Source organism: Podarcis tiliguerta (assembly GCF_965153285.1).
Source record: "Podarcis tiliguerta genome assembly, chromosome: 10".
In the NCBI taxonomy this organism is placed as follows: Eukaryota; Metazoa; Chordata; class Lepidosauria; order Squamata; family Lacertidae; genus Podarcis; species Podarcis tiliguerta.
In genome coordinates, this window is record NC_139543.1 from 21,728,633 (window position 1) to 21,756,197 (window position 27,565).

The window sequence follows — 27,565 nt, forward strand, 5'->3', positions numbered from 1 at the left end:
TAATGCCCAGTTTTATCCAGACAGACCATTAAGCATTTAAATCTATGGAAGAGAAAACACCGCTTTTATTCGTAACTGTATTATCGAAAGATTCAAATTGGTCAGAGCGCTTTTTTTTTGTCTTTGAAACTATCACCCCCTTCTGGAATAGCCTTGTCATTACAGTTACCAAGAGGCAAACGAAAGATTTCAAGCTAGCAAACGGTTTGGTAAAAGTTTTATTTGAGAGCATGAATATAAGTTTACACATTTCTTTAGTCTTAGGAGAGTTGAATGGAAAGAGTTTGCATAGTTTACAAAGCCAAGAGCCCACATTCCTTTGCTGTGTACCTTCTTACATTCGTTATAAAGAAATTTCAGCATCGCAATAACTGCAGTAGCTTGCAAGCTGCCTTATACAAAATCAAACCCATTAGCCTATATACTGTTTGCTCCAGGGGTTGACAACCTGTGGTCTCCAGGTGTAGCTGCCCTGTATTAGAAATCTCATTCATGTGCAGAGGCACGGGCAAATTTAAATCTTTCCTATTGCCTGTAATTCTGGACAATACATAAAATGAAGAGACAACATGGACACACTTGATAACAAGCTTGATTGGAAGAGGACAGAGAAAGAGGCACAGAAACTTCAGATTAATAGAGAGCAAGTCACATTCTAAGCACCAAAAAGTCCACAGCTGCTTTTTAAAAAAACAAAACAGTTTAAACCTAACAAAGAAGGGAAAGTGTTTTAATGCAAATATTAAAGGTTGGAGCCAAAGCTTTGGGGCATTTGCTTAAGATGCTCAGTGGAAGCAGGAAGGCTTAAAAATATTTATTTCTGCCTAATTATGTTTGAGGGCTGCTGTACAGAATCAGGAGGCTAACAAATATGATCAGTGGTTGGACTTGTAACGCTTCAGACTGAAAGTGAGAAATTCAAATGTTTGAATGCTACTTCACACATTCAAAATCTCACCTAACATATGAAGCAAGCATGTCAGGAAAAGGATTCTAAGCTTAGAATTCCCCCCATATATTGTGGTATTTGTGAGGTTTTTTGAAATGGTAGAACCCAAAACATGTGGCCTTCTATTTGTTGCTAGACTCCAACTCCCATCCGCTCCAGACAGGATAGCCAATGGTCAGGGATGAAAGGAGTTGTAGTCCAGCAACATCTGGAGTAGGGTATAACATTTACAACAGTGTTTCCCAAACTTGGGTCTCCAGCTGTTTTTGGACTACAACTCCCATCATCCTTAGCTAGCAGGAACAGTGGTCAGGGATTATGGGAATTGTAGTTCAAAAAACAGCTGGAGACCGCAGTTTGGAAAACACTGATTTACAGCGTACCAAGTCATTGTTTTAGTTTTACACAGTTTGTTTAAAAATGTGTATAAAAGAAGACTTTAGAGCATCTAGTTTTGAAATACACCAGGAATATCAGGCTCCCTATATGTGAGTAACATTTGCAACAAGTAGTAACAAAGTAGTAAGAGAAGTGCTGGAAGTACTTAATCGGAAGCTATCAAGTTAGAAATGTTAAAAAAAAAATCTTTGGAATATGCCATTTAATACGTTCAATTTTGTTTAAAAAACGCCCCAATACAGTAGAAATGCAGAGGGTTCTGAAGTAAAGCGAAACTTGGCTTGATCCGGGTTCTCTTCCCATTAGGACATCATCTTTTTCTTACATTCCACCGAGCAGAAAACCATTCCTTCTACCGGCATAAACTTCTGGCCAATGAGACACTTGCTGCAACAGGAGCACAGAAAGCACTCAGTAGTGGCATGCCAGTTGAAATTGTTGTAACTCACACGTTGAACTTCGGGGTCGATAGCGTTGTGGCAACCCTGGCAGACCTAGAGAGTAGACAGCTTTATAAGACAACGAAACGCAGCATATTCAATACAGATGTTGTTATGACTTCAGCTCAGCATTTGAATTTCACCAGGTGCATTTTGCACCTGGCTATGGGCCACTTAAAAAGCAGATACATCACCTTGCCAAGGTCCATATAGTTAAAGCCATGGTTTTCCCAGTAGTGATGTATGGAAGTGAGAGCTGGACCATAAAGAAGGCTGATCGCCGAAGAATTGATGCTTTTGAATTCTGGTGCTAGAGGAGACTCTTGAGAGTCCCATGGACTGCAAGAAGATCAAACCTATCCATTCTGAAGGAAATCAGCCCTGAGTGCTCACTGGAAGGACAGATCGTGAAGCTGAGGCTCCAATACTTTGGCCACCTCTTGAGAAGAGAAGACTCCCTGGAAAGACCCTGATGTTGGGAAAGATGGAGGGCACAAGGAGAAGGGGACGACAGAGGACGAGATGGTTGGACAGTGTTCTCGAAGCTACCAGCATGAGTTTGACCAAACTGCGAGAGGCAGTGGAAGACAGGAGTGCCTGGCGTGCTCTGGTCCATGGGGTCACGAAGAGTTGGACATGACTAAACGACAACAAATTGGCCACTTGTGACCAAGTAAACATGCCCGGGTGCCAGGATGGTGCCTCCACCACCTAGAGGCACCACCTGAGGATCCTTCAACCTTGACTGTTTTCACAGATTGGCAACACGTCCTGTAGAATCCTACCTGTTATATTTTATCTGCACAATCACAATGATTTTCAGGAACCAAAAAGTCACATTGAAAAATATGACTTTCGAGCTGTCTTGCCCAAAAATGACAACTGGGGATTCTGTAACCCTGGTTTAAGGAATCTTTTGGTGCCTAGCTTATATATCCGAGTTTCTAACACTGCTTCAGCTGTAACATAATTTACCACAATGACAACATTACTCAACATCCTTGGTTTCTCCTTTGTGGCTTGAAATTGCCTGTGGAATGTATAAAAGGTAAAGGCTGAGGACTGGATTTCCCCTCGCAGAAAGGGATCCTCTGCTGGCAGAAAAGTCAAAGCCTACTCTTTGCCCATTCTGTGGATCTGGCCTGTTCTTCCTTGAGGCAAGAGCCAGCTATGCTGAGTGCTTTCCACAGGCCTCCACTTGGTGGCGATATTGTGCAAACTGCGAACACTGTACTGCGGATTGATGAACCAGCCTACAGGTGAGGAGCCGTGAGATGCAAATTCCTACAATGCTAAAATAAGCACACTGAAAAGTCACAGGGATGGATGCCTCGTTGAAGGATCATGAAAGCAGGGAGAAAAATATTGATAGCAAGTCTACAGACTGAGTTGAACCACCTATTCTTAGAATCATAGAATTGGGAGGGACCACAAGGGCCATCTAGTCCAACCCTCTGCAATGCAGGAACCTTTTGCCCACCTTGGGTCTCGAACCCAGACCCCTGAGATTAAGAGTCTTATGCTCTACCAACTGAACCACCTCATCTCTGCTTACAGGTAAGTCTGTACATATATACTGGGCGATAGCCAATGTTAGTCATGTTCAGATCTGACCCACTGAAAGCAATAGACTTAAGTAACAATTCCAATAAATTTCAGTAGGTCTGTTTCGAGTATTACTTCATTGGATATCCCCCACCAAGTCTCAACAACCCTGCTCTTCCTTTCCAAGCAGTCGTTAATCAGCATGGAATGATTGTGCCCCAAAGAGCTCCCATCTCTCTGGCATGCTAGTTTTATACATGCAAGACTTTGTGCTTCTTGTGTTTTGTATGGAGGGTTATTCAATTATGCAAACTCCCCCCTGCAGTGGTACACTCACTGCTTCATCTACTGTGAGAACAAGGCCACCCCTTTTGCAACTTCTTAAATTCTGCACTTCTCTATTTTAATGTGAGTCAGTGAGTGTAAGATTTTTTCCCAATGTTCTTGGGGGGAAAAGAAATAGATGCCCTGAAGAAACACAAAGAAGTGTTTTCCAGTCAGTTCATTTCAGATAATGGTCGGAACAAGAGGGGAGACAGAGTGTCCTGATGAATAACTGCTCTATCAGTGGGAAAGCTGAATTTAAGAACTTCAGATTAAAAAGTGCAAACAAAAAAGCTAAGTGAAACTACAGACAGAAAACACTCATTAAGAGAAGGGAAAATGAAACAGGAACAATAATAAATAAATATATAAAGCTACAAAAAGCAGCATTGTAAGTAGAACAAAGGAAACCCAGGAACCCGAATGAGGAAGTAATTAACTTTGGACTAACTGGTGCAGATGCTAAACAATGTTTTAAAAACATTTCATTCTTTGACACTGCATTTTAAAGAATAATATTTATAAGACTGCACACTGAGATACTCCCCTGGTGGTCGTGCTGTGTGGACTTCACAAGAAATACAACGGCTGTCCACGATTTTGGACAATGCAGTGAAACTGACAAAAACTTCAGTCTAGAAGATAGCAGGAGAGTCACTGCTCTATGAAAGCATTAGACAAGGACAGTTGCCCCAGGGGTTTTATACCCAAGGTACATTAGGTCTATTCAAATGAAACCAAATCCCAGCCCCCTGTTGTTTTCTGTCTGCATTTATTCAGGCACCAGAGCAAAGTTCTGCGTGCAGATCTCTAGTACAGTTAGAGCACTGGAAGTCAATAATGATTCCTTTGAATCGAGGGCGAGCAGGTGCAATGAAATATGAACATCATGCTCTCCCACTGGCCTAAACTAGCAATAGTACTTCTGCATTCTGCAGAAATTGCAAGTGATGGAGGAGCACCCCTGGAAGTTCATAAAAAGAGCCATAAAAAAATCCCACCTCTCATGAGAATGATCTGGGAAGAAGACATGGTGGCAAGGTCAACTTTGGTCAAGCAAAGGGACAGTTTACACAAACTGCCCAGAGTGGTCAAGGATGATGCACAAAATCCTTACTTGAACTTGGTTGTTCTTCAGCAGGCAGGACGATGACAAGAGGATAGGGCACCTTCATACAAACTTCCCTTCCTTACTAGCGTAATCTCAGTTTTCCCCCCTACTCTGGAACAAAACAGGAGTAGCTGTGTGTCACCAGCACATTCCTGATATTACCAGTCTTTTTGCCTAAACTGGCCATTCCCAAGAGTTTGTGTGTAGATGCTGAACAAAACATGTGATAAGAGAAGTGGACCTTGATGGTGAATGAATTGCTTACAGGAAACACTATCAAAGACAAAACATTGGGTGGTATTAAACCAAGTTCTGCTCAAGAGTATACATCAATAAACCACCATCCTTAAACATTGAAACTAATGAACATTCCTACATTGCAGGAGGTCTGGGCTTAGATGACCCATAAAGTGTCTTCTAACTCTAGAATTCTATGACTATGTTAGGTCTATTAATTTCATTAAGTCTACTCCGATTAAAACTTAGCTGACAACCACCAGGCTGGGGTCGGTCATGGATAAGCCAGTAGTTTTTCATTATGGATAACAGTGTTTTAAGAAACCACTGTTCTAGGCAAGATATGGGAAAGCACACCTGGGCACATAACTGTACATAGTAGTTATGCATCGCAGGCAAATCGTGACTCTCTTACCACGGCATGATTCTTCACGTAGCATGGTTTGCAGACAGGCTTTTCGTTTACCATGACGTAGATCTCCCCAGCCAAGACACAGTCACAGTCAAAACAGCAGAAGTGTTTCAGATGCCAGCTTTGACCTTCGGCCTGGGTGTACTCATTGCTGAATATAAGCTGAAGGGATACAAGGAAGGGAGGTACACATTCAATACAACCACCCAGGTCATTTTGTTCTAGAACGCTTTACAATGCTAAGGAAACACACATTTTCGGCCATATGAAATGCCTCCACCGAGCATTTTAGCTTGTTGCATTCATCGTTCTGTTCCTCACCCTTTTCACCCACTTTTTTTCACCAAAAGCAGCGAATGCAAAAAAGCAGAGATTTGACTCTCCCAGAGTTTCAGGCAGGGATTTCTCCCAGCTCTTCCTGGAGATGACGGGGATTGAACCTAGCACTTCCCGTGTGGAAAGCAGATGCTCTCCCAGTGAGCTATGGCCCTTCCCTTGGCCTGGTCAAAAGGCAGCAAATCTTTACAAGCAGGTCTTTTCTCCATGGCCTCTTCCCTGGATGCAGAGCAGAAGGGGGACCTTGCTTACCTCATCGCAGCCAGCGCAGCGGGGCTTCTCGCTGTCACAGTAGTGCCGGCCACAGTACAGCTTCCCATTCTTCCAGAAGTAGATCATATCCACAAGGAGCTCACCGCAGGTGCAGCAGACAAAACAAGCCGGATGCCAGAGTTTGTCGTAGCCGGCCCGCTCGGCGTAGACAGCCGGGTCCCCTTCCTTCATGCTCAGTTTGCACCGGAAGCAGCACTGCAAGGAGGTCAAAGGGATTTTAAAGTTTATGTATAGGGCTTATCCAGACTTCCACTTACCCCACTGCGCCAGAAGTGCTTTAGTTATGCTGGACACATGATCCAGAAAGCTGTCTGCAGACAAACGCTGGCTCCCTTGACCTGAAACTGAGGATGAGTGCAGCACCCCATAGTCAATTTCGACGGGACTTAACCATCCAGGGGTCCTTTACCTTTTACCCTGGGAAAACCCAAACTTGCCTGTTAAACCAGAGCAAATGTAATTCAGATTTCTGCAGATTGATGTTTGCTCCAACTCAGTGCTAAAAAGTGGGTTTTCCCAGGGAAAGCAGTGAAGGCAAACAGAAAACTGCTCAGATCCGCCAGACAAGCCTTTCCACAGCAAAAACTATACCCAAGGCAGCTCACAAAAATATATAAACATTTTTTTTTGGGGGGGGGGACGGACGGACCCAAATGCACAACAGTTTGTGTCTCATAACGATTTCACATCATTGTGAAATCACCTTTGCATTTTACACATCAGTACATTCAAGCAAGGTAAAACAGTGCCTAATATAGGCTTAATGTATGACAAGGAAAGCACTAAATGAAAACCAACTGCCCCCAGAATAAATATGTAAATATAAGGTTAGATATACTAGTGCTGGCCTTTCAGGACTCCAAAAGACCACAGCAGCCTGGCTTAAATACAGTCCAGAGGGGGTGGAGTCTTCTCAACAGTGTGGAGTATTTACAGCCAGCTCCTGCTAACTTAGTCTTATAAGTAATAAGTGGATCAATGCTGTTTATATGGCTTAATATTTTCTGCCAACAGTAAGTGAACCCATGAGATGTCTGCCTTTGTATTTAGTTTGATTTCAAGCAGAGGCCTTTCCTCATTAAACTTAATTGGGGGTGCCATCTTCCCCCCCACCCCCCTTGGCTTCCACTTAGGCATCCCTCCCTCTCCATCTCGGGAGTTTTCCTTTTCTGTACGGTTCGTCAGTTTTCACCTTGAAAAGAAACCCACAACCCACTGCTTCTTCCAAGAACTAATGGCTCTCGTTTAAATATAGCAAGACTCGCCGGCCATCCCAAGAGACAAAAATATTGATCTTTGTGCAGGTACTAAATATAGCAGTTTATATCTCGGTGGAAGCTGCACGACTGTCATGTAGAAGATGGAGCAGACTTGCTCCAGATTGAAGGAGAAAACGCATGGGTGGAAATTAGGCAGGCTTTGCCTAAGTATTAAGAAGAAACTTCCAGATGAGAAGAGCTGTTCAACAGAGAACCCAGCTGGTTCAGGAAACAGCGGGCCCTTCATCACAGGAGAAATTTAGGTAGATGTCGGACATTGCAGGGGGTTGGACTAGATCACCCTTGGGAGACGCAGCTCTATGATTCCATCCTTTCTGGGATGCTGTAACTGCAAGATCCCTGCACTGAGACGTGGGGCGGAGTAGATCAGGCTGGCTTGTTGTGGTCCAAGGGATGAACTCTTCCTTGACCAATCCTCTGAATGTCACATGCCCATGCTGGCTGTGGCTCAAAGTAGGCATGGTCACTACCCAGCCAGATGGGCGGGGTATAAATAATAAAATTATTATTGCACACTCCTGAATGCACACAGGCACACGCGCAGTGCTCAGGTCAGCTGAGAGGTATGTGCATGCATTACAACTCACTTCCCAGTCACACCATGACCAACAAGGGAATGGACAGGTTTAAACTGGCTTGCCTACCCTGTGCTGAGTTCCATTTTCTTTTCTTTTTGGAGCCACTGCCAAAATCATCTGGGGTGAGGAAAAACTGCTGGGTGCAGGGGAATCACGCTTCCGAGCTGCAGTTAGCCACCCCTGGCCTAGATGGTGTCTGAGGTCTGTCCCAACTAGGGAATGCCATGCTTCTAAGTTGGTAGAGCATGAGACTCTTAATCTCAGGGTTGTGGGTTTGAGCCCCACGTTGGGCAAAAGATTCCTGCATTGCAGGGGGTTGGACTAGATGACCCTTGTAGTCCCTTCCAACTCTACAAATTTTATGATTTCCATGTTTCCTTTACCCAGGAGTTACCTCCAAGGCCCAGAACAGTCACATTTTTGAACATACTGTGTTTTCCTTAGTGGAGGACCCTTCTGCCCTGTTTTCCTTCTGCACCTGTTGCTCTTAGCTTTCAAAACAAGCAGGCTGAAACAGTGAATAGTTTAAAAAAAACCCCAAAATACTTAATAAACCCTGTGCAAAGGATGATACAGCGTGAAATACCAGGCTAAAATAATACAAAACCCCATTGTTTTGCTACCCTTTACCGACAGTTCTGCTCCTGTTTGCAGCACACAAGACACACAGAGACAGGAAGACAAATAGACATATATGCCCACTTACATATTGGGATGCCTTTGGACCAGACAGTTTGTCTTCCATGGCTCCTACGGTGGCCGGGGTGCCTCTCTCCCCATTAGTCGGGACATCCTTCCCGGCAGCTTTGCCTTCCACTTCGCTCGGCAGCTTGACATCTCCCACCCCGAGCGCCTCGTTCTTGTATTTCTTCACAAACTGCTCCATCTGCTTCACCTCGTTAGGACTCAGCTCGTGGCATTTGGACGGATCCTGATCGTGTGCGGGCAGCTGCTTGGCCAACTGCTTCTTCCTGTACTGAGCACCTTCCGAGCCAGCCACGGGTTGCTTCTCCTTGGGAAGCATCTGCATATAATGTCTTGCCTAAAGAGTCCAGAGGGATTGCAAGAATCAGTTTATCAGATGCCCTTGGGATTCCTGCTTTTATAAACGGGGAGGGCGGCAGCGGGGAGGAAGGCAACCAAGGGGAGATTAACAGGGCTTAGCAGAAGTTGTTACTCTTCGGCGCGAACAGATACCAAGAAGTGGACAGCGAAACTGAAGGGACGTAACTGGGGCTGCGAGTCAGAAGCTCACTGCAGGCGCATGCTTTACAACGAAAAAACCCAGCCATTTACTCCACTGCAGTAACAGCTTGAACAATGTTTAGCTAACACTGAATCTTTTCAGATCCTGACATTGCAAGAGCTTTCAGACCGCTAATTGCAATCTTTCTCGCAGAGGAAAACCAGCATGTGAGGGTTGGAATTGAGATCGAAGGCTTTTTAGCTTGTTTAAATAACTTAAAATGAAATAAAGTACTGCAAGATATACATGAAAAACTGAAGAAAAACTACTTCGGCATGCTGAAGTCCCCCCTCCCCTTGAAAATCCCTAAAACCCTCTTATGATTACAAAGCTGCACACACATCTCCAGCCTTCTGCTTTAGATCAGCCAGCAAGACACTACATAAACTTGACTCAAGATTGAAACATGCACAGGGTTGGGCTGGGTGGGGAAGCCCAACAAGGCTATCCAACTATCGCATCTCGATGAGCCATTAATAAACCAAGGGGAGCTTTTCGCTTGGATCCCAGCTCTGAATTCGTTCTGACCATATACAGTAACAGAAATGTGCAAGCTTGAGTGCTTTTCTTCAGCTTTTAAACAATGACATAAATTGTGCAGGTTTTCCAACGCTATGTCCTGTTTCTGGAAGTATTCTTGAAAGGGCTCATCTGGGAAGTCGTAAATCATCCTAAGTAGTGGCGAACATCTCTAATGCAATGCTTTATCCTAGCCATTAACACGACCTCTTTCCTCCACCTCACCCCTCTTGCTTCCACAATCATCCCATTTCCACTGTGTGACTATTTTATAGCAATCAGAGACTTGCAAGGGGAGTTGACCACCGGACCCCACTTCATTATGTTTACATGGCTTATAGCAGGAGAACCAGGGGCACTGGACTACATTTCCTGTCTTGGACCACTGGCGATGCTATTGAAGGCTGATGGGGATTGGAGGGGTACCAGGCTTACTGAGATAATAATTCCATTTAGATTTTCCTGTTGTTTTACATCAAAATATGGCCCCAATCCTGGGTGTTCTATACACTCCAATCCACCCCTCCTTCAGTTTAAAGCAGGATTTCCCAAACTTGGGTCTCCAGCTGTTTTTTGGACTACAGTTCCCATCATCCCTGATCACTGGTCCTGCTAACCAGGGATGATGGGAGCTGTAGTCAAAAAAAAACCATTTGGAGACCTAAGTTTGGGAAACCCTGGTTAAAAGGATACCTTCTTCTAGTTTTCATAAAAGCTTCCAAGACTGTATCACGATAGCTCACCAGGGTTTGATTCTGAACGGGAGGTGCCCATTCGTAAGTCACAGTATTGATGGACACGTTCTTCTTGGCAGCCACTGGATTAGTCAGTATCATAACATTGCGCTTGTACATAGGGATCCCATCCGATTTCAGCTTTGCAATGAGGGTTGTATATTTTGTATCCTCAAAGAGCTTCCCCACTTTGCGGTCATCCTCGTTACTAGTGGGAACATCATGCTCCTCCTGCCCACACTTGCAGTTTCGACATATTTTCCTAGCGATTCAAGAGAAAAGCACTGATTAGGCCATGTTCATATAAGTAAACAGAAACTGAGTGATAGCCTGCTTTAGATATCATTCAGGAGGGCATAACCATAATTCTGCGAAAGTGTAGACTCAAGGAGAGGAAACCACAGCTGCTTTGCTTCTCTGGGCAAATGCTGAGCTGTAAACAAAGAACTGACCTTGGTTGCAGCTCACAACTGTCTGGAGCGAGACAAACCACAAGCCCATGTTCTGATGATGTGCTAAGCCAAACCATGGCTTAGCTCACAGAAGCAGCAAGACCAGCGAGGAGGAGCAAAAGGGCTGCAATCTCTTCTCTTGGCTGAGTGCTACGTGCAAACTGGGTCACTGTCTGTGCTTAGAAGCAATTGCCTCAACTGTCCCTTCCCTGCTGAAAATGGAGCTTAGTGAAGTCACATGATGAATACGACTGATTCCTTTGCTGTTTCATTTCCTAGGAAATAGCCCTTTTCTCTGTGGGACAGAAGAGCATTCTGGGAAGGTGGGCAGCAGCATCAATATTACTCTGGTAACATTGATGTGAACAAGCAGCTCAACAGTGTGCTGTCCTTTGTTTTCATGAATACATTTTCCTTAGTATAAATAATCTGGGAGCAAAAGGGGCAGATTAATACCCTATATTCAGTAGCAGTTCTAGTTTTAAGACTATGGACCAAATGCTCTTATGCTGCTGCCTCTTTATAGAACAATATGCACTACAGTACTTCACTTACTTACGGTACATATTTGGGAAGCCAACCCTGCTGTGTTTGGGGCCCTGGACTTCTGCCCAGAAGATGTACCCTGATGGCCTCAACACCTTTCTTTCCTCTTGACTTCCTCAAGGTGGTGCATGTGGGTCTCTCGTCACCCAATTTAGCCTCTCAACCACTCAGAGACACAGAGAGACTGACTGGGCCATGGCCACCCAGTTTAATTTGTGGCCAAGTGGCAATTCTATCCTGGGTTTCCCTGGTTCTAGTCCAGCACTCTAACCACAACATCTCTCTGGCTCTTACATTACTAGTGTGGCATGTCATAACTCAGAGACAATACTGAGCTGGATAGATCAGTGGTCTGCTGCTTCAATACAAGATGGACATACCACGTGCGAAGTTTATCCCTCAGGACTCTCTGGAAGAAATCTTCACGATTGCACAACCAAGGGCCTAGAAACCAAGCTTTATGAGGAATGGCTGAGGGAGTCGGGTATGTTTAGCCTGGTAAAGAGGAGACTAAGAGGAGATATGATAGCCATGTTCAAATATCTAAAGGGTTGTCACATGGAAGATGGAACAAACTTGCTTTCTCCTGCTTCAGAGGGCAGGATCTGAACCAGTTGCTTCATGTTACTGCAGAATATGATCCGGAACATTGCGCTAGATGTGCCAAGGTCACATGCAATAAGAGACATGCAATATCCATAGTTTTTACATAGTGGCAATATGAATTTTCCAGCAGGTATGTCAAGAATGCTCCAGTGTAACAGATTTCCACTCACAGCTGGCTTTACATTCACACAGATGTTACACTCCCATCTAGTGGAAAAGAACATAATTGTACTGCAGACCCTAAAGGCATATTTGTTTTGCAGAAAGCTTTTCAGAGACGTTCGTGCACATATATTTGCTGGGTCATCTATCTATTGGGGGGGGGAATTGCGGGGGGGGGAGTCTAGGTTTGGTCATTCTGAAATTCCTGACAAACTACCTTCACACTTAACAGAGATCTTCTTTTAAGAATATGTCATGTATAAATACATATACGCAGAACCATACAATTGCAGAGTTTGAGGGTCATCTAGCTCAATCTCTGCAATGCAGGGATCCTGGCCACAGCCAGCCCTGGTTGGACTTGAACCACCAACCTTCTGGCCACAGTTTATCTTGAAATGGGAAAGGTTCAGCAGAGCTCAACCTGGGATGCACACCAATTCCCATCATCACAATTCCGAGCCAATGGCTTTATTAATCTGAATAGGGAGTCTTGTGTTTATTTAGTCTGCTGGAATAATGCTGATGCTGATTCACGTATTTTAAAAATATGTACCTTCAGTGGTGGGATTATGATCTGTGGGGCCCTTTGTGCAGCCCTTTCGGGGCCCCACCCATTAGTTTACCTTAATAAATGAGACTGTCTCAAAATTAGAGGAAATGATAATTATGTTTCTGCCTTTGCACTGTGCTCCCTGCTCCCCAGACAACTTGGGAACACTTCTTGCTGTTGCCCAGACAGGGGGGAAAGGTGAGGATCGTAATGGTGAATCTGAAATGGGTGCCCCCCCCCCAAATAAAAACAACCCTTGGGAACAATCAGGAAAAAGAAGGTGATGATTATTGGTGATGACCTGAAAGATCATCTCACTGCTTATATTCCCAGCTGATCACTGTACTCTGCAGGTGAAGGCCTCTTGCAGGTACCATCTTATCAAGAGGACCATCCACACAATATACAAATCGGGCCTTTAGCACCCTGACACCTACCCTTAGGAACTCCCTCCCTGTCAATATTCGACAGATCCCGTCTCTGTTCCCTTTTTGGCACCTACTGAAGACTTTCTTCTTCCAACATGCCTTCCTCTAGTTCAGGCTTTTTCCATAGCCTGCACCTGTATTGGAATTGTTTTAATTTTTTATTGCTTTGTCAGTTGTTGTTTGCCACCCTGGGCTTCTTTGAGGAGGAAGGGCAAAATATAAATTTAATATACTAATAATGCCTTGGCCACGGGGTCCCCCTGCTCAACAACTTTGGAAAAAGGTGACAGTAACAACAGTGGTGGTAATCAGTCCCGTTTTTCTAGAAAAAGAGGTGCTGAAATTCACCACAAATGCCTCCCTTGTTCTCTTATAATGACAGTGGTGCACGTCTGAGAGATGGAACTGGTGGTAATAATGACGATGCCCTAGCCCACAAAGAGGTTCATCTAGTGTATGTTATTTAGAAAGGAATCTATTTTATTTCCTTTTTTCAGTATTCTCCCTTACCTCTTATCCTTAATGGTAATAAAGCTCACGATACAGCTTAAAGGTAAAGGTAAAGGGACCCCTGACCATTAGGTCCTGTCGCGGATGACTCTGGGGTTGCGGCACTCATCTCGCTTTATTGGCCGAAGGAGCCGGTGTACAGCTTCCGGGTCGTGTGGCCAGCATAACTAAGCCGCTTCTGGTGAACCAGAGCAGTGCACGGAAATACCGTTTACCTTCCTGCCGGAAGGTTTACCTATTTATCTACTTGCACTGGCGTGCTTTCAAACTGCTAGGTTGGAAGGAGCTGGGACCAAACAACAAGAGCTCACCCCGTTGCGGGGATTCGAACTGCTGACCCTCTGATCAGCAAGCCCTAGGTCAGTGGTTTAGACCACAGCGCCACCCGTGTCCCACAATACTGCTTACAAGCTGTAATTAACTGGAAGATGGGGTTCATAGGTAGCGTCCCAGACATCTCAAGGATTTGGTGCCTGTATAAAAGATGGTTCTTCCACACACACATTTTGGAAAGGGAGACAAGGTAGCCCAGCAGGGGTCAGAGGAGCGACACCTCATGCAGAAATTCCCAGACTGTTCAATCCATGGCATGCAGTATCAACACATTTGGCTCCTTGGCTAAATTCTATAGCAACACCAAGCACTGGTAGCATTTCTTCACAGTACAGTCAAAACTGTACTCTCATTGGAAGCAAGCCCAATACTTCTAAGTAAGCAACTGTACACATCATTAAATTGCCTCAAGGCTGGCCCAAGACATTTTGGCATCTGAGGCAGACCTCAAAATGGCATCCTCCCTCCCCACCAGAGATGAAGGGGGTCAGGGAAGAACCATATCAGGAACAAGGGTGGGTGAGGGAAAGAAAGGAAAATCAACAATGGGATTAGCTGCCCTGGTAGACCCTGGGGCGGTCTTAACTCTCCTCATGGGCGAACTGGCCCTGGCTTGCCTGAACCCACATTTTATTTATATGCTCATAAGAATCTAAGAGCTCTACTGCAGGGGTCAGCAAACTTTTTCAGCAGGCGGCTGGTCCACTGTCCCTCAGACCTTGTGGGGAGCCGGATTATATTTTTTTGGGGGGAAATAAATGAATTCCTATGCCCCACAAATAACCCAGAGATGCATTTTAAATAAAAGGACACATTCTACTCATGTAAAAACACACTGATTCCCGGACTGTCCATGGGCGATTGGGCCGGATCCGCCCCCCGGGCCTTAGTTTGTCTACCCATGCTCTACTGCATGGGACCAAAGGTCCACCTAGCCAAGTATTCTGTTCTCATAGTAGCCTGTGAAAAGCCCACAGGCAACATGTGTGCCCGATAGCAGTGAATAGTATGGCATCTTTCTCATATCCTTGAAAATGCTAGCATAACTCATGCTTGCTGTTCTAATCAGAATCAATTCCTTCATGTGTTAATTCTTCCCAATTTTGTCCATATGTGTGATGTAGTTAAGTTTATGTCTGAAGGAGTCAGTTTGTGGCCACATGAGGCCTGTGTTGTGCAGATATGCTTATCTGCAATAGAAATGTTTCGGTAAATCAGGAAACCTCTCCTCTTACCTCCAGAAATGTAGCTCGAATCCTTCACATTTGTCTTTGCACTTCAAGCAAGGGGCTCCTGATCCTTCTTCATGTCCTAAGCCCATCTAGAAAACAAAAAACAACAACAGAGTTTAAAAAAAAATATTTCCCAAGGCACATAGTATTATTTTTAGAGTGCTTCAACTGGCAAACTTCCAAAAATCTAAGATATAGGCAGGGGGAGATATCAACTTTCAACGAGATAATTCACTTGAAGCTCCATCATGGAAGCTTCACACCTTTCTTCCTAGCCCTGTAATTTCTGAATAATAGCTGGCTCTTTAATGCATTTGGCTTTGTGATAGCGGTAGTGATAGCAGGGCACTGAAATAAGAAACATATGATTGGACCAGGGCCAAAACCAGTTTGAAGTCCATATTGTGGTATCATTGTCATAGTTCTTGACCTGGCAATATATTGCAAATCATGATGTGGGTGCGGGTGTGGTAGGCAAATATCACAATGTGGCATAAACCGTGAAGCCAGCCAATGCCTCTACAGAGCTCCATCCTTATTTCAGACATTGTGATATATCAGTATACTGCGATGTTTAGCTGGTGATACACCACAAAGTTGAAAATCAGGTCTATCCGTATTGCAGACATTGAGATATTTCAGTATATCACACAGTTTAGCTGGCGATATATCACAAAGTTCAAAACCAGATATCACCCAACCATACCATTCACCTCTACATAGTTCCATTCTTATTTCAGACATCGTGATATATCGGTATATCACAATGTTTAGCTGGTGATGTATTGCGATGCTGAAAACCAGATCTCGCCCAGCCCTACTGAATCAGGTTCCCCCTCCAGCGGTTTAGCAAGCCACTATGTAACACCTCCTGCCTCTGTTGAACAGCTCGCCTGGGCCACCTGCCACCAGTGGTGCTTGCTTGCCTGCCAGACATTTGTCCTGCTGGAGTTGACCACCTACTGGCTACTAGGCAACAGCCAGGTGTGACAACAGCCTTACGTTTCTATCAATATAGAAAGAAAAGACCACATGAAATTTATGTTCTGCAAGAGTGCTTCAGCAAGCAGATTTGTTGAGCAGAAAAGAAATGGCCAGTTTTCATGAAAATGAGTAATGGGCTGTAATCCTTTGGCTGGCTATTCATGAGGGGACACAGGATTTTGCCGCTGCATAAGTAAAAGCAGCAAGCTTCAAGGTGAAAGGGTTTCAGACATAATATTCATAATTATCATTACCACTTACCCAAAAGTGTGTATTGCAATTGCTAAATAATGCTTTACACCTGTGTGGAATTCTGACTGAACACCAAGCTTGCCTTTCAATACTCAAAAGTATAAGAAATCTGCCTGCATGCTTTTTCTTCTTCTTTTTTTAAAGAGGATGGAATCAATTTATCCATAAATGGAATCATGGAAGAAAGTAAGACACATAGGTCATTTGAAATGTAGCCAAGAAGAGGTTTCTGGATGTCAGTTGCTAAAAATTCTAAAAAAAAAACATCTGGCATTTCAAATACGCCCAGTTTGATTTCAAGGCAGTCTGCGAACGAAAAGCATTACAAGTCTACTGATTGAAGTCATCTGCTTCACAATGCCTTCACGACTAAAATATTACTTCAGAGCAAAGTGTTATAAATGGTTGCAGGCCAGCCTCATGTTTGAAAAAGAAATCTTGCTTTAATCAGCTTGGAATGTTTCTGGGGACTCAAAAGCTGGCTCTCTTTTATATTAAAGAGCACTGACCAAACCTCAGCTTCCTGGCTGCTGCCAATCAAATGTCTGGGGAAACAGAAGTGCTGAATATCATCTCTCCCTCTCAAGAAGAAGAAGAAGATCTGCACCATCAAATAATGTATTCATATGTTGCATGTTCTTATTGGAGGCTAAGATTTGCAGGGGAAATTACTGGGTGGGGAGGAACAAATTCTGAGAGGAATTGTCACCTGTCACTTAATATAATGGTGGCCAACACACAGAATGCAGCCACAATGACAGTGTCACATGTTCTGCTGCAAAAGGACATGGTGGCATCATATGCTGGCATCCTTGTGTGGCTACACAGAGATGCAATGCCAACCAGGTGTGCATCTAGACTCTTAGAGACACAACATCAGGAATATATGAGCAGGTGCCCACAATTCCTCTTGCCCCTGGCAAATGTCCCTGGCCTGAGAAGGGCTGCCAGTAGTCTCCAATCTAGTGTTATATCTTGAACACCCACGGGTTGTGGTGAAGAGAAACCGAGGCAAAGATGCACAAGCTCACACAGATGCCTTCAGATACAAGCAAGTGGATATTCTTTGTTCTTTTGGCCCGACACCAAGATCCAGGACCGAGGGCCTTCTGGCGGTTCTCTCACTGAGAGGAGCAAAGCTACAGGGAACCAGACAGAGGGCCTTCTTGGTAGTGGCACCCATTCAGTGGAACGTCCTCCCATGAGATGTCAAGGAGACAAGTAGCTATACAATCTTTAGATGACATCTGAAGGCCTGTACTGTATAGGGAAGCTTTTTAATGTGTGATGTTTTATTATGGTTTTATATGTGCTGGAAGCCACCCAGAGCAGCTGGGGCAACCCAGTCATCTGGTACTACTATCTTACTTGGCTACGAGTGATTGCCAAGAAAGAAGACGACTACAAGTAGTAGTAATAATGGGGAAATATACACAAAGAGGCTCCCCTTTTCAATGCCCTGCCAAATGCAGATGTTGGAGGGGAGCGGAGCTGACACAATGTGGGGGACACAGCCCTCTCTATGAGCAGAGTGGAACTGACCTTCTGAAAATTACATGTACAGTGGTACCTCGGGTTACATACGCTTCAGGTTACATACGCTTCAGGTTACAGACTCCACTAACCCAGAAATAGTACCTCAGGTTAAGAAATTTGCTTCAGGATGAGAACAGAAATTGTGCTCCGGCGACACAGCGGCAGCGGGAGGCCCCATTAGCTAAAGTGGTGCTTCAGGTTAAGAACAGTTTCAGGTTAAGAACGGACCTCTGGAACGAATTAAGTGCTTAACCCAAGGTACCACTGTATATTATAACACTTAAGCGGCTGTCGGAACCAGCAGCTATTATGTGCAGGAGATTTTCATGCAGGTGAGCCTCAGTGTGACTGTGGCCTTAACCAAACCCTTCTAACATTTATCCGTAACAAGATCATATGCATAGCTAGCTGGCACTAGACCATACATGTAGTGGCAACATGGATTGGCTGAGGAAGACAGGGAACAGCAAGAAGCCTCAAATTCAGCAGGGAATTGCTTTTAGTTAGGCTTCACTTTTTCATCATTCTTCCAAACAGATGATACATAAAAAAAGAACGCTGTCAGGCATCTTAAGCCCAGTATCTCTGGTCCATGCTTTGTGAGTGCACATGAATCATGGTGAGGCTTCCCATTGACTTTATTTGTGGAAATAGGTCTGTATAAGTGACAGGGATGCATGCAAATATTTGTTTCAGGCATAGAAGCTATTCCTTGTGTGGGAATCCCATGTGCACCTCAGGCCTGGTGCACCACACTGGGAATGAGTGGGAGCTATGAATTGGGAAAACTCTGGTTCAAACCTGCGCTCAGCACTGGGAAAGCCTTGGGCAAACCACCTCTTCTCAGCTTCATCTATAAAATGGGGATAGCCATATTAGCTTGTTTTACAGGGCTGTTCTAAGGGCTACCAAGGGAATGTATATAAAGCCTCGATAGGTGTATTAAAATCATATATTGCAATGAAACGCAGTACCAATGCAAGAGGTTAGAAATGTTTCTAATGGACAAAAGGCGATTATTAAGGCCTAGCTGGTATTAAAACGTGTTATTTAATTTTATTGCTTTACATTTTGATTTTGTCACTTTATGATTCCTGCCCCCCCCCCCCGCCGCCCCACACAGAAAGCTACCCAGGCCATCTTTGAGAGAATTCCCACACATATAAGGGAATTCTGGTCTATCTTGCTAACTAGCAATTTTGACAATTACAAAATATAGAATTAATTTCGCTGGTACAAAATTACCCGAATGGCTGAGAATGTTGTCCTGTTATAAAAAAAACAACCCAGGACTTTTTCCATTTTGTCCCATTTTCAATTGGTCTGTTGAACTGGGAAGATTTATTGAAATGGTGACTGGATGTTGATTTTCACTCTGAACTGGTTTCCAAGGCAGCCGCCGCAAAACAACAAGGATCAAGAAATGCCCTGCAAGAAATGCCAAGTGGCACTTTGCAGTAAACGAACAGAGCAGAAACTTTTACTTCTGCATATAAAGTGAGTGCTGCTTGCAATACAGGACTTTTAGCACGTTGTCCCATTCCCTATTTTCATTGTTCAGGCACATCCCAGAATTTACCTCCTCTCAAAAAAAACCCTTTAAAAAAGGCAGACACATACCATTCTTCTTTAAAGAGTAGCCGTCTGAATGGGAATGTTCCCCCCTTATTTTCCAAAAGGACGCAAATTTCTCTGCTTCAGTGCCAGCCTCTCCTTTCCTGAGGCAAACTATGTGATCACAGCATGCAAATGGGACCGCGAGGCAGTGACCTACTGACACGTTTTTATGGAGTTCACCAATGTCACAGACAGGGCAGAGCGAATTCTAACTCGGAACAAAGGTTTAACTAACAGGGGCTCAATAAAGCACCAACTGTATAGCTCTCGGCATCTCCATGGTGAAGTTAATGGGAAAGACAGACACTGGGAAAAATCACAACCTCCGTCTAACACATAGCATTATACTCAGAGATTCCTGCATTGCAGGGGGTTAGACTAGATGACCGTGAGGGTCCCTTCCAACTCTGCAATTCTATGATTCTATCTATAAAAATAGATAAAATCAGGTAGCAGTTGTATATGTGGGAGAGATTAGCCTAATGTTAAAGGCATCCCTGGCACATGAATGCACTCAGTGAATTAGGCATTAAGACTGTATTTTGCAATTACTCAAGCTCTAACCTCTGAGGCACTCAGGCTTTGGGTAAGAGAATTATGAGCAATTTATTCTGGGCAGGCAGAAGATGATTTTCTCAGAGATTGTTTATTTCAAGCTCATTGTCAAGCACCAATAACCCTTCTTTATGGGACATGAAATCTCACACAGATGCCACGTATATCATCTTACATCCCTATCTCATCCCATTTTACCACACACCCAAAATAAATATCTTGCCATTTCTCTTCGCTGCATTATTCATCTACAGATGAAATGAAGACAACCAAAGAGGCTTTTAGTATCTAGGAGTTCACTTCTAGCCTTTCTGCTTCAGGTTAACTTTTCAGTGTGGAGCCAGTGTGGTGTAGTGGTTAAGAGCGGTAGTCTCGTGATCTGGGGGACCGGGTTCGCGTCTCCGCTCCTCCACATGCAGCTGCTGGGTGACCTTGGGCCAGTCACACTTCTTTGAAGTCTCTCAGCCCCACTCACCGCACAGAGTGTTTGTTGTGGGGGAGGAAGGGAAAGGAGAATGTTAGCCGCTTTGAGACTCCTTAAAGGGAGTGAAAGGCGGGATATCAAATCCAAACTCCTCTTCTTCAATGTAAGCATGGAGACATTCAAGGAAATTTGGCTGCAATCCTATACCTGCTTACCTCAAAATAGGCCCCACTGAACTCATTGAGATTTCTGAGTAGATATGTGAAGGATTGCAATGTTAGAAAGTTGCTTTTCTGGGATACAGAAGGCCTATGAATCCTCAAATCAAAGGGAGATAATGTGGTGCTGCCAGATGTTGTTAGACTCCAGCGCTCATCGACCTGCCCGATGGTTAGGAATAATGGGAGTTATAGCCCAACAGTATCCGAAAGGTACCACACTGGCTACCCTGTTCTTAATGTTTCCATTTGCATCTTGAGTTTTGTGCAGGTATTCCTTGATCCCTCCACAGGAAAGGCACCTTACAGGAATACATTGGAATAACTTTTTTAAAAAATAAAAAAGAGCCAGCAAGGAAGTGACCAAACACAAAACTTATATTTATTCATTTGTATATTCAAGGCAGCTCAGAAAATTCTTTAAAATGTGATCCTAGGGAACATGAGAAGGGAAATAATAAAGGTTGATTGCCTGTATATCATATAGTCTCTTACCACTGAATCCTTCTCATTTCCAGTTTGGTGCAATGTCTTCAACAACTGTTGACAGAGAATTATGCTCCTAATTTCTCCCCCGCCATATTACTGTCTTCCCAGCTACTTTTCTCTTGTTCTTTTTTGTGTGGAACCAGAGAGTAAGTCTTGATTAAAAAAAATGAAGCATGCACCACATCTATAAAGAAGTAGCCACCTTTGTCTGCAATGTCATTTTTGAAAATGAACATGCTCTATGAAGCAATTAAGAGCTATAATTATGGAAGTACATTCTCATTCAGCTAATAGGATGGCTTTGAATTAAGGTAAAGTATGTTCCAGCAAAAAAACCAAGTTATGGAATTTATGAAGAGAGCAAAGCGGTTGCTTTCAAAGATGGGAGAACCAGATGGATGTTTTTCGGATGTACTTTTCCACTGGTCTTCAGATTTCACACAAGATCAGGTAACGAGAAGAAGGTCTCAAGCCTGATATTTATGTTCACCATTGCATCAGGAAGCCTGAAATCACAGAGCATCAAAGCTCTCTGCTGCCCACAGTTAATGGAGTCAGTTTTCACCAGGACAGAACTACCAAAGAGCATCACTGAGATCAAAGGGGATGCACAGTTTTGCCTATTAGGATGTGCTCAGTTGCCAGGACTGGAACGGATTAATCCACCTCACATTAAATTTCTTAAAATTTAGGAAGTGGGTTGGTTCCAACTAATGGCAGGGACAATGTTTATGAAGAAGAGTTTCCTACCAACATACTACATGTTCTCTTCTATTTTTCTGGCCTCCAGATTACAGCGATACTTATACAACTACCACATAGCTTATGCCAACACTGGCATGTGTTTATTCTTACTACATTTTATCTTCTTCTGGAACGGGATCTCTTAAATCTTTCATAAACATTTATTTCCATTTATTCCTAAACAAAGAGGTTGCAGATGGCTGCGTAAGAGAGTAAATATATCATTCACAAATTTCTGTTCATGGCCAAGGCCTGGACACAGTTTCTTGTTCTCCGCAACAACAGCTATTCTTGTACACTGGTACTTTGGTTTATGAACTTAAGCAGTTCCGGAAGTCTGTTCTTAAACCAAAGCGTTCTTAAACCAAGGCGTGCTTTCCCATAGCAGCAGGGGACTCAATTTACAAATGGAACACACTCAACAGGAAGCGAAACATGTTCTTATTCCAAGGTAAAGTTCACAAACCAAAACACCTACTTCTGGGTTTGCAGCGTTCTTAATCCAAGTTGTTCATAAACTAAGCTGTTCTTAAACCAAGGTACCACTGTATACTGTATAACACACTCCTGCAGGTAAGATACCCACCTGAAAACATTTTCCAGGGTCTCAACAGATTTGTTTAAATGACAGACATGTGGTCTCTTATAATTTTCTGTAATCCCAAAACCTAACTGAAAGAGTCACACTTCCTCTAAGTGTGTGTGTGTATTAACAAAATCTGGACAACAGATTGACTACTTCAACCTAATGCTTGCTAATTGTAACATCAAAGAAGCAAGCATACATTTATTCTTCCATGTAAAATATTCTGAAGATATATATGATGATGGAAAGAGCTATGTTGCTAAGCTATCACTTTCAGCACAAGTTTTAAACTGCCCTTAAAAGTGGCCTTTTGGGCAACAATTAAATATACAGTACCTTTATGAAGTGTCACAAAAAAAGTTGGCTTGTAGCCATAGACACTGGAAGTTGAATGCAACACTAAAAACATCAGCAAGTTTCCTGGAGTTCCTTTCACTTGTGTGACACTGACCAATTATCTGAGACCTCTTTCATATACTAAAGGAGAAGCAGTGACATCTGAAAAACTAATATGGAGCAGATTATATACATTCTTGAAGAAATACATGAGTATAAAGTTGAATCCATTAACTATATTCCTTCCCTGATCATGTTTCCAGTGAATATACATTCCTTTTTGTGCAAAATTACCACCATCCTACATGAAGTCCTGGCTAACCAGGATATTAAGAAATTTCCCCTCTCCTTTATCGAGATAGCTCAAAGTATTTATATTGAAAGTTCAGACGTGAACTGGATGGTGTTGGTGCATATGGAGTTGTACAGGTATGTGACACAAGAATTGTTGCATTTATAGACTGGTAGCTAAAGTTCAAGTCCATGCATGGACTCATTTGGTATCCCTGGAGAAACAGTCACAATCTGGCCTATTTCTGGTGCTACAATAAGTATCCAAACAAACCCCCTGTGTTGCAAAAGAGAACGTCAACAATGTTTCGGCAACATGATGACCATATACATACGTAATAGACAATCTTTATAGAATTCTTTCAGAGAATAACAAGTTCAATGAATATATGTTGAGCAGTGACTACATTACTACATGAGCACTGCTCCACAGCATTTTATATTTTCATTCACATATATTCATTCGAAATAAGATGGGTTTATGAAACAATTCTACAGTGGTACCTTGGGTTAAGTGATTAATTTGTTCCGGAGGTCCGTACTTAACCTGAAACTGTTCTTAACCTGAAGCACCACTTTAGCTAATGGGGCCTCCTGCTGCTGCTGCGCCGCCGGAGCACAATTTCTGTTCTCATCCTGAAGCAAATTCTTAACCTGAAGCACTATTTCTGGGTTAGCGGAGCCTGTAACCTGAAGCGTATGTAACCTGAAGCATATGTAACCCAAGGTACCACTGTATATTCTCCCGCCACGCTGACGAAGATCTACGAAACTGCAGTCAATATCTGTTCAGTGTTGGACATTATATTACAAAGTTTGGTACCTCGCTTCATTTAAAGGCTTTCAGAGACTTTGAGTCTAAGATTTCATTTTGAACTTGTTATTAAAAGAATTCTATAAAGATTGTCTATTATGTATGTATAGGGTCATCGTGTTGCCCAAACATTGTTGACTATTTCTCGTGCTGTCAGAGCCAGGCATTGGGACCTGCAACTCATCCTTCACCCAACATGATGCCCTTCAGATGTTCTGAACTGCAACTCCCACCAACCTCAGTCAGCATGGCCAATGGTCAGGGATGATGGGAGTTATGGCCCAAAACACCTGAAGGGTGCCAGACTGGAGAAGGCTGCTCTACGCCAACGTAAGGGACATGCAGCCTGGGGCTCAAGCGCTCAGGTTCCCTTCTTTCTTATATTCTCACTCTTCCGAAAGAAATAGCAAAATAACACTGCACACATAGACTATTAGCATACATCAACAGTGCACACCAACATCCAATCTATTCACCAGCTTTCACTGGTGTGGGCTACAAAAACTGAATGGAAGAACTATTTGAGCACCAGGCCAGGAACCATGCTGTTTCGCTGCCCTGGAGCAATTGTAGGTTCTGGTAGGCTCCCCAGGTCTGGAGCTCGTACGTACTTCACTGGCAGACTTTGGGCTCTCAAATTTCAGCAGCGCCCTGTGCGATGCTGAAATTCAGGCCCTCCACCACTTGCGCCCTATTCTACAGCATTGTTGTGGCGCCCCTGCAGTGCTGCGCCCCGTGTGGTTGAACCATTCGCCAGTGGCGTAGCGTGGGTTGTCAGCACCCGGGGCAAAGCAAGTAATTTGCACACCCCCCCCCGCTCCACTGTCCCTCCCCCAGATAGTCCCTCGCTCTCTCTCCGCACCGCAGCGCACGCCTGGCACCCTCCCCTCCACAGTGGGCGGCGACCCGGCGGCTCGGATCGGATTCGCACAGCCAGCACTGCAGTGAGAGAGAGTGAGTGAGCCAGGTAGGAGCAGAGAGCTGCGAGTGCGAGTGCTCCCCCCCCCAGATGTTGCGGCCGGTGCGGCCGGCCCCCCCTGCACCCCCACGCTACGCCACTGCCATTCGCACCACCCTAAAACCGCCTCTGCTTACTTCATAGGACTGTGGTATAACTCCACAGTAGGTTGACTTCAGTGTGTAGACCCTTCCTTCTTTCCTCCGATAATCTGTGTGGTTTATCAATAGGCTTTTAAACTTAACAGAGCAAAGACTGCATGCTCAGGGTGCATAACAGCTAAGGTGTGCTCTTTTGCAGAGAAAGGTTTGCTGCTGATGGGGATCACGTGAGCACACGTGGGGATCCACTAAGAGCAGGTCAACGGTGCACCCAAGTGGGTTGTGTAGCTGAATGAGAATTAAGTAAATAAAATAAATCAACAATAATAAGAATGTTAAAAGATTTTAAAAAACATTAAAATGTTTATTGCTTTTAAATAACACCACAGCACCGGAATGTTCATACATTCCAGCCCTCTCTAAGGTAGAACCTATCCCAGCAAGAAGTCAGAGATGAATTCCAGTCATTAATGACTAGAGCAGAAATGTCTCTATTTCCCCATCTTCTACCTTATTTTGGCACCTATGCAAACCATAAAATTGAATAAAAGCGTGCAACAAACCTACGTCAGTTGAGCACACATTTTGCTCCAGCTTTAGAAAATGCCTACTCAATTAAGACTTGGCTTTTCTAAAACAGCCTGCCTCCTCCAACAAATCTGAGTAACCAATGCAGAGTATTTCGTTCCAAACAGCTCAGGTGCTGCAAAGATTCACGTTTCCATCCTAAACTTACAGAATAAAAATGGTAAAAGAGGTGAAAGCCTTAGGGAGTTGCACTGCTTTTAATGTTGGTGCATCATAGAACTAGAGAACACTTAAAAGAGATCTGCTTGTCCCTACATATTGAACTGTACACACTAACGCAGAATCCATCACAGCAAACACAGATTAACTCCTGTTTGGTAATATTTGGGCATATCTAGAGAACAAAGAATCTGAATTTTGGGAAGGGGAAAAAACCACCTGGAAGGACTGGTGGAGCGAGAGATTGTGCTAGGGACAAGAGCCTAATATTTTCTCCATTTTCTCTTGTCATTCAGACTTTACTGTTTACTTTTGGTTTTATTTTCGGCACAGCTTCCCCAGACTCATAGAATCATAGAACTGTAGAGTTGGAAGGGACCCGGGGTCATCTAGTCCAACCTCCTGCAATGCAGAAATCTTTTACCCAACGTGGAAGCCTGAACTTCAGAGTCTCATGCTCCACCGACTGAATCGAACGCACTTTTACCTACTTACTAGGGAGTACGCCCCATTAAACACACAACGACCTAGTTCTGAGTAAACGTAGGTAGGACTTGCCCTGCCAGGATTGTGGAACCTACCGATAACCACAGTCTCAGCCAAATCCCTCCGGGCCAATGCTTTTAAAAACAAGAAAATATTTATTCGCATAGTAGCAAAATAATAATAAAATAATTATTAATAATAATAATAATAATAATAATAATAATAATAATAATAATAATAATAATAATATCTCTGCAGCAGCGCCCTCTCCCCTTCAATATTACGAAGGAGGCACATTCTACTATCCAAGGATGAACTTGAGGCGGAGACGAGTGTGTGGGGAAAAAATAGGTTTGGGATCTTACAAACCGAGGAGGAGAACAATAGCAGGCAGCAAGCAAGAGTGTCAAGGGGCGTTGGCCAGCGCGGACAGGTAACTTTAGCCGCCCTCCCTCCGCGCCCGCGCTGAAGTTGCGCGCTGCTGCTTCCTTACCTTCTTGATCTTGCTTTCCAGATCCATGTTGGATCCGCAGCGCGCGCACGCGAGATCCGGGGCGAGGGAGACACTCAGAGCACAAATGCCCTCCTCCCTCCTGCTGTTGCTCCCTGACAGTCGGATGTGGTTAGAAAGGAAATGAGCGCAGGGAGGCTCACTTCGCTGGCTCGCTGGCTCGCTCGCCCCGGGCAGCTCCAGCTGCAAGCGAGCGCGCTCAAACTTCCGCTCTCCTGCGGCAGCGGCGAAAGGAACAAAGGAAGCCCGGCAGCCAATGGCCGCGCAGCTGCTCGCAGGTCCGAGAGCCAATCGCGACGCCCACCAGCCCCAGACCTTTGCGACAGAGAAGGGGCGGCTCTTGCGCGGACGCGCAACTGGGGCTGAAGCGGCCCCTTCCTGGTGCGTGTAAGCGGAACTCTTTGGCTTCGCTGCCGAGGCGTTCAATGAATGAGCTGCCTGATCAGCTCACGGCAAAGGTATTTGCTGACGCAGCCTGCCAAGGGCTTCCAAGCCTCTGTCTCTCGTGGGGTTAAAGGGCGGGGAGGGGGGGAGAGCAGTTTATTACAATTATGAGCTGGTGGCTGATAAGAAGATAATCCCCTTTTCAAAAAGTGCTCCCGGAGGCTCTGTGATTTATAGCGTCTGGGAAAGGAGTATGTTTTGCTCTCACTGGAAAAAAACAAAAACACGTTCTTTTACTTATTTTTCTCGCTTGAAACTGGCTGCAGG

The 27,565-nt window shown here is 44.2% G+C and overlaps 1 protein-coding gene across 1 annotated transcript; it reads right to left on the reverse strand.

The window, feature by feature from the left end:
• Positions 1–200: 200 nt before the first annotated feature.
• TES (testin LIM domain protein) lies at positions 201–27,313 on the reverse strand. Its single transcript, XM_083399957.1, has 7 exons — positions 26,837–27,313; positions 15,209–15,294; positions 10,393–10,645; positions 8,591–8,926; positions 6,006–6,221; positions 5,421–5,579; positions 201–1,842 (listed from the first exon to the last, which is right to left on the reverse strand). Exons 1-7 carry the CDS (start codon positions 26,861–26,863, stop codon positions 1,651–1,653), a joined length of 1,269 nt encoding a protein of 422 aa, XP_083256083.1. The 5' UTR covers positions 26,864–27,313; the 3' UTR covers positions 201–1,650.
• Positions 27,314–27,565: the final 252 nt, after the last annotated feature.

Excerpts from the sequence above, each read along its gene's own strand:
- TES (XM_083399957.1), bottom strand. The coding sequence starts at position 26,863 with ATGGATCTGGAAAGCAAGATCAAGAAG. Across the intron at positions 15,295-26,836 it reads TGGAAAGCAAGATCAAGAAG|ATGGGCTTAGGACATGAAGA; the intron begins GTAAGGAAGCAG and ends TTTGTTTTCTAG. Across the intron at positions 1,843-5,420 it reads ACGTGAAGAATCATGCCGTG|GTCTGCCAGGGTTGCCACAA; the intron begins GTAAGAGAGTCA and ends TCTACTCTCTAG.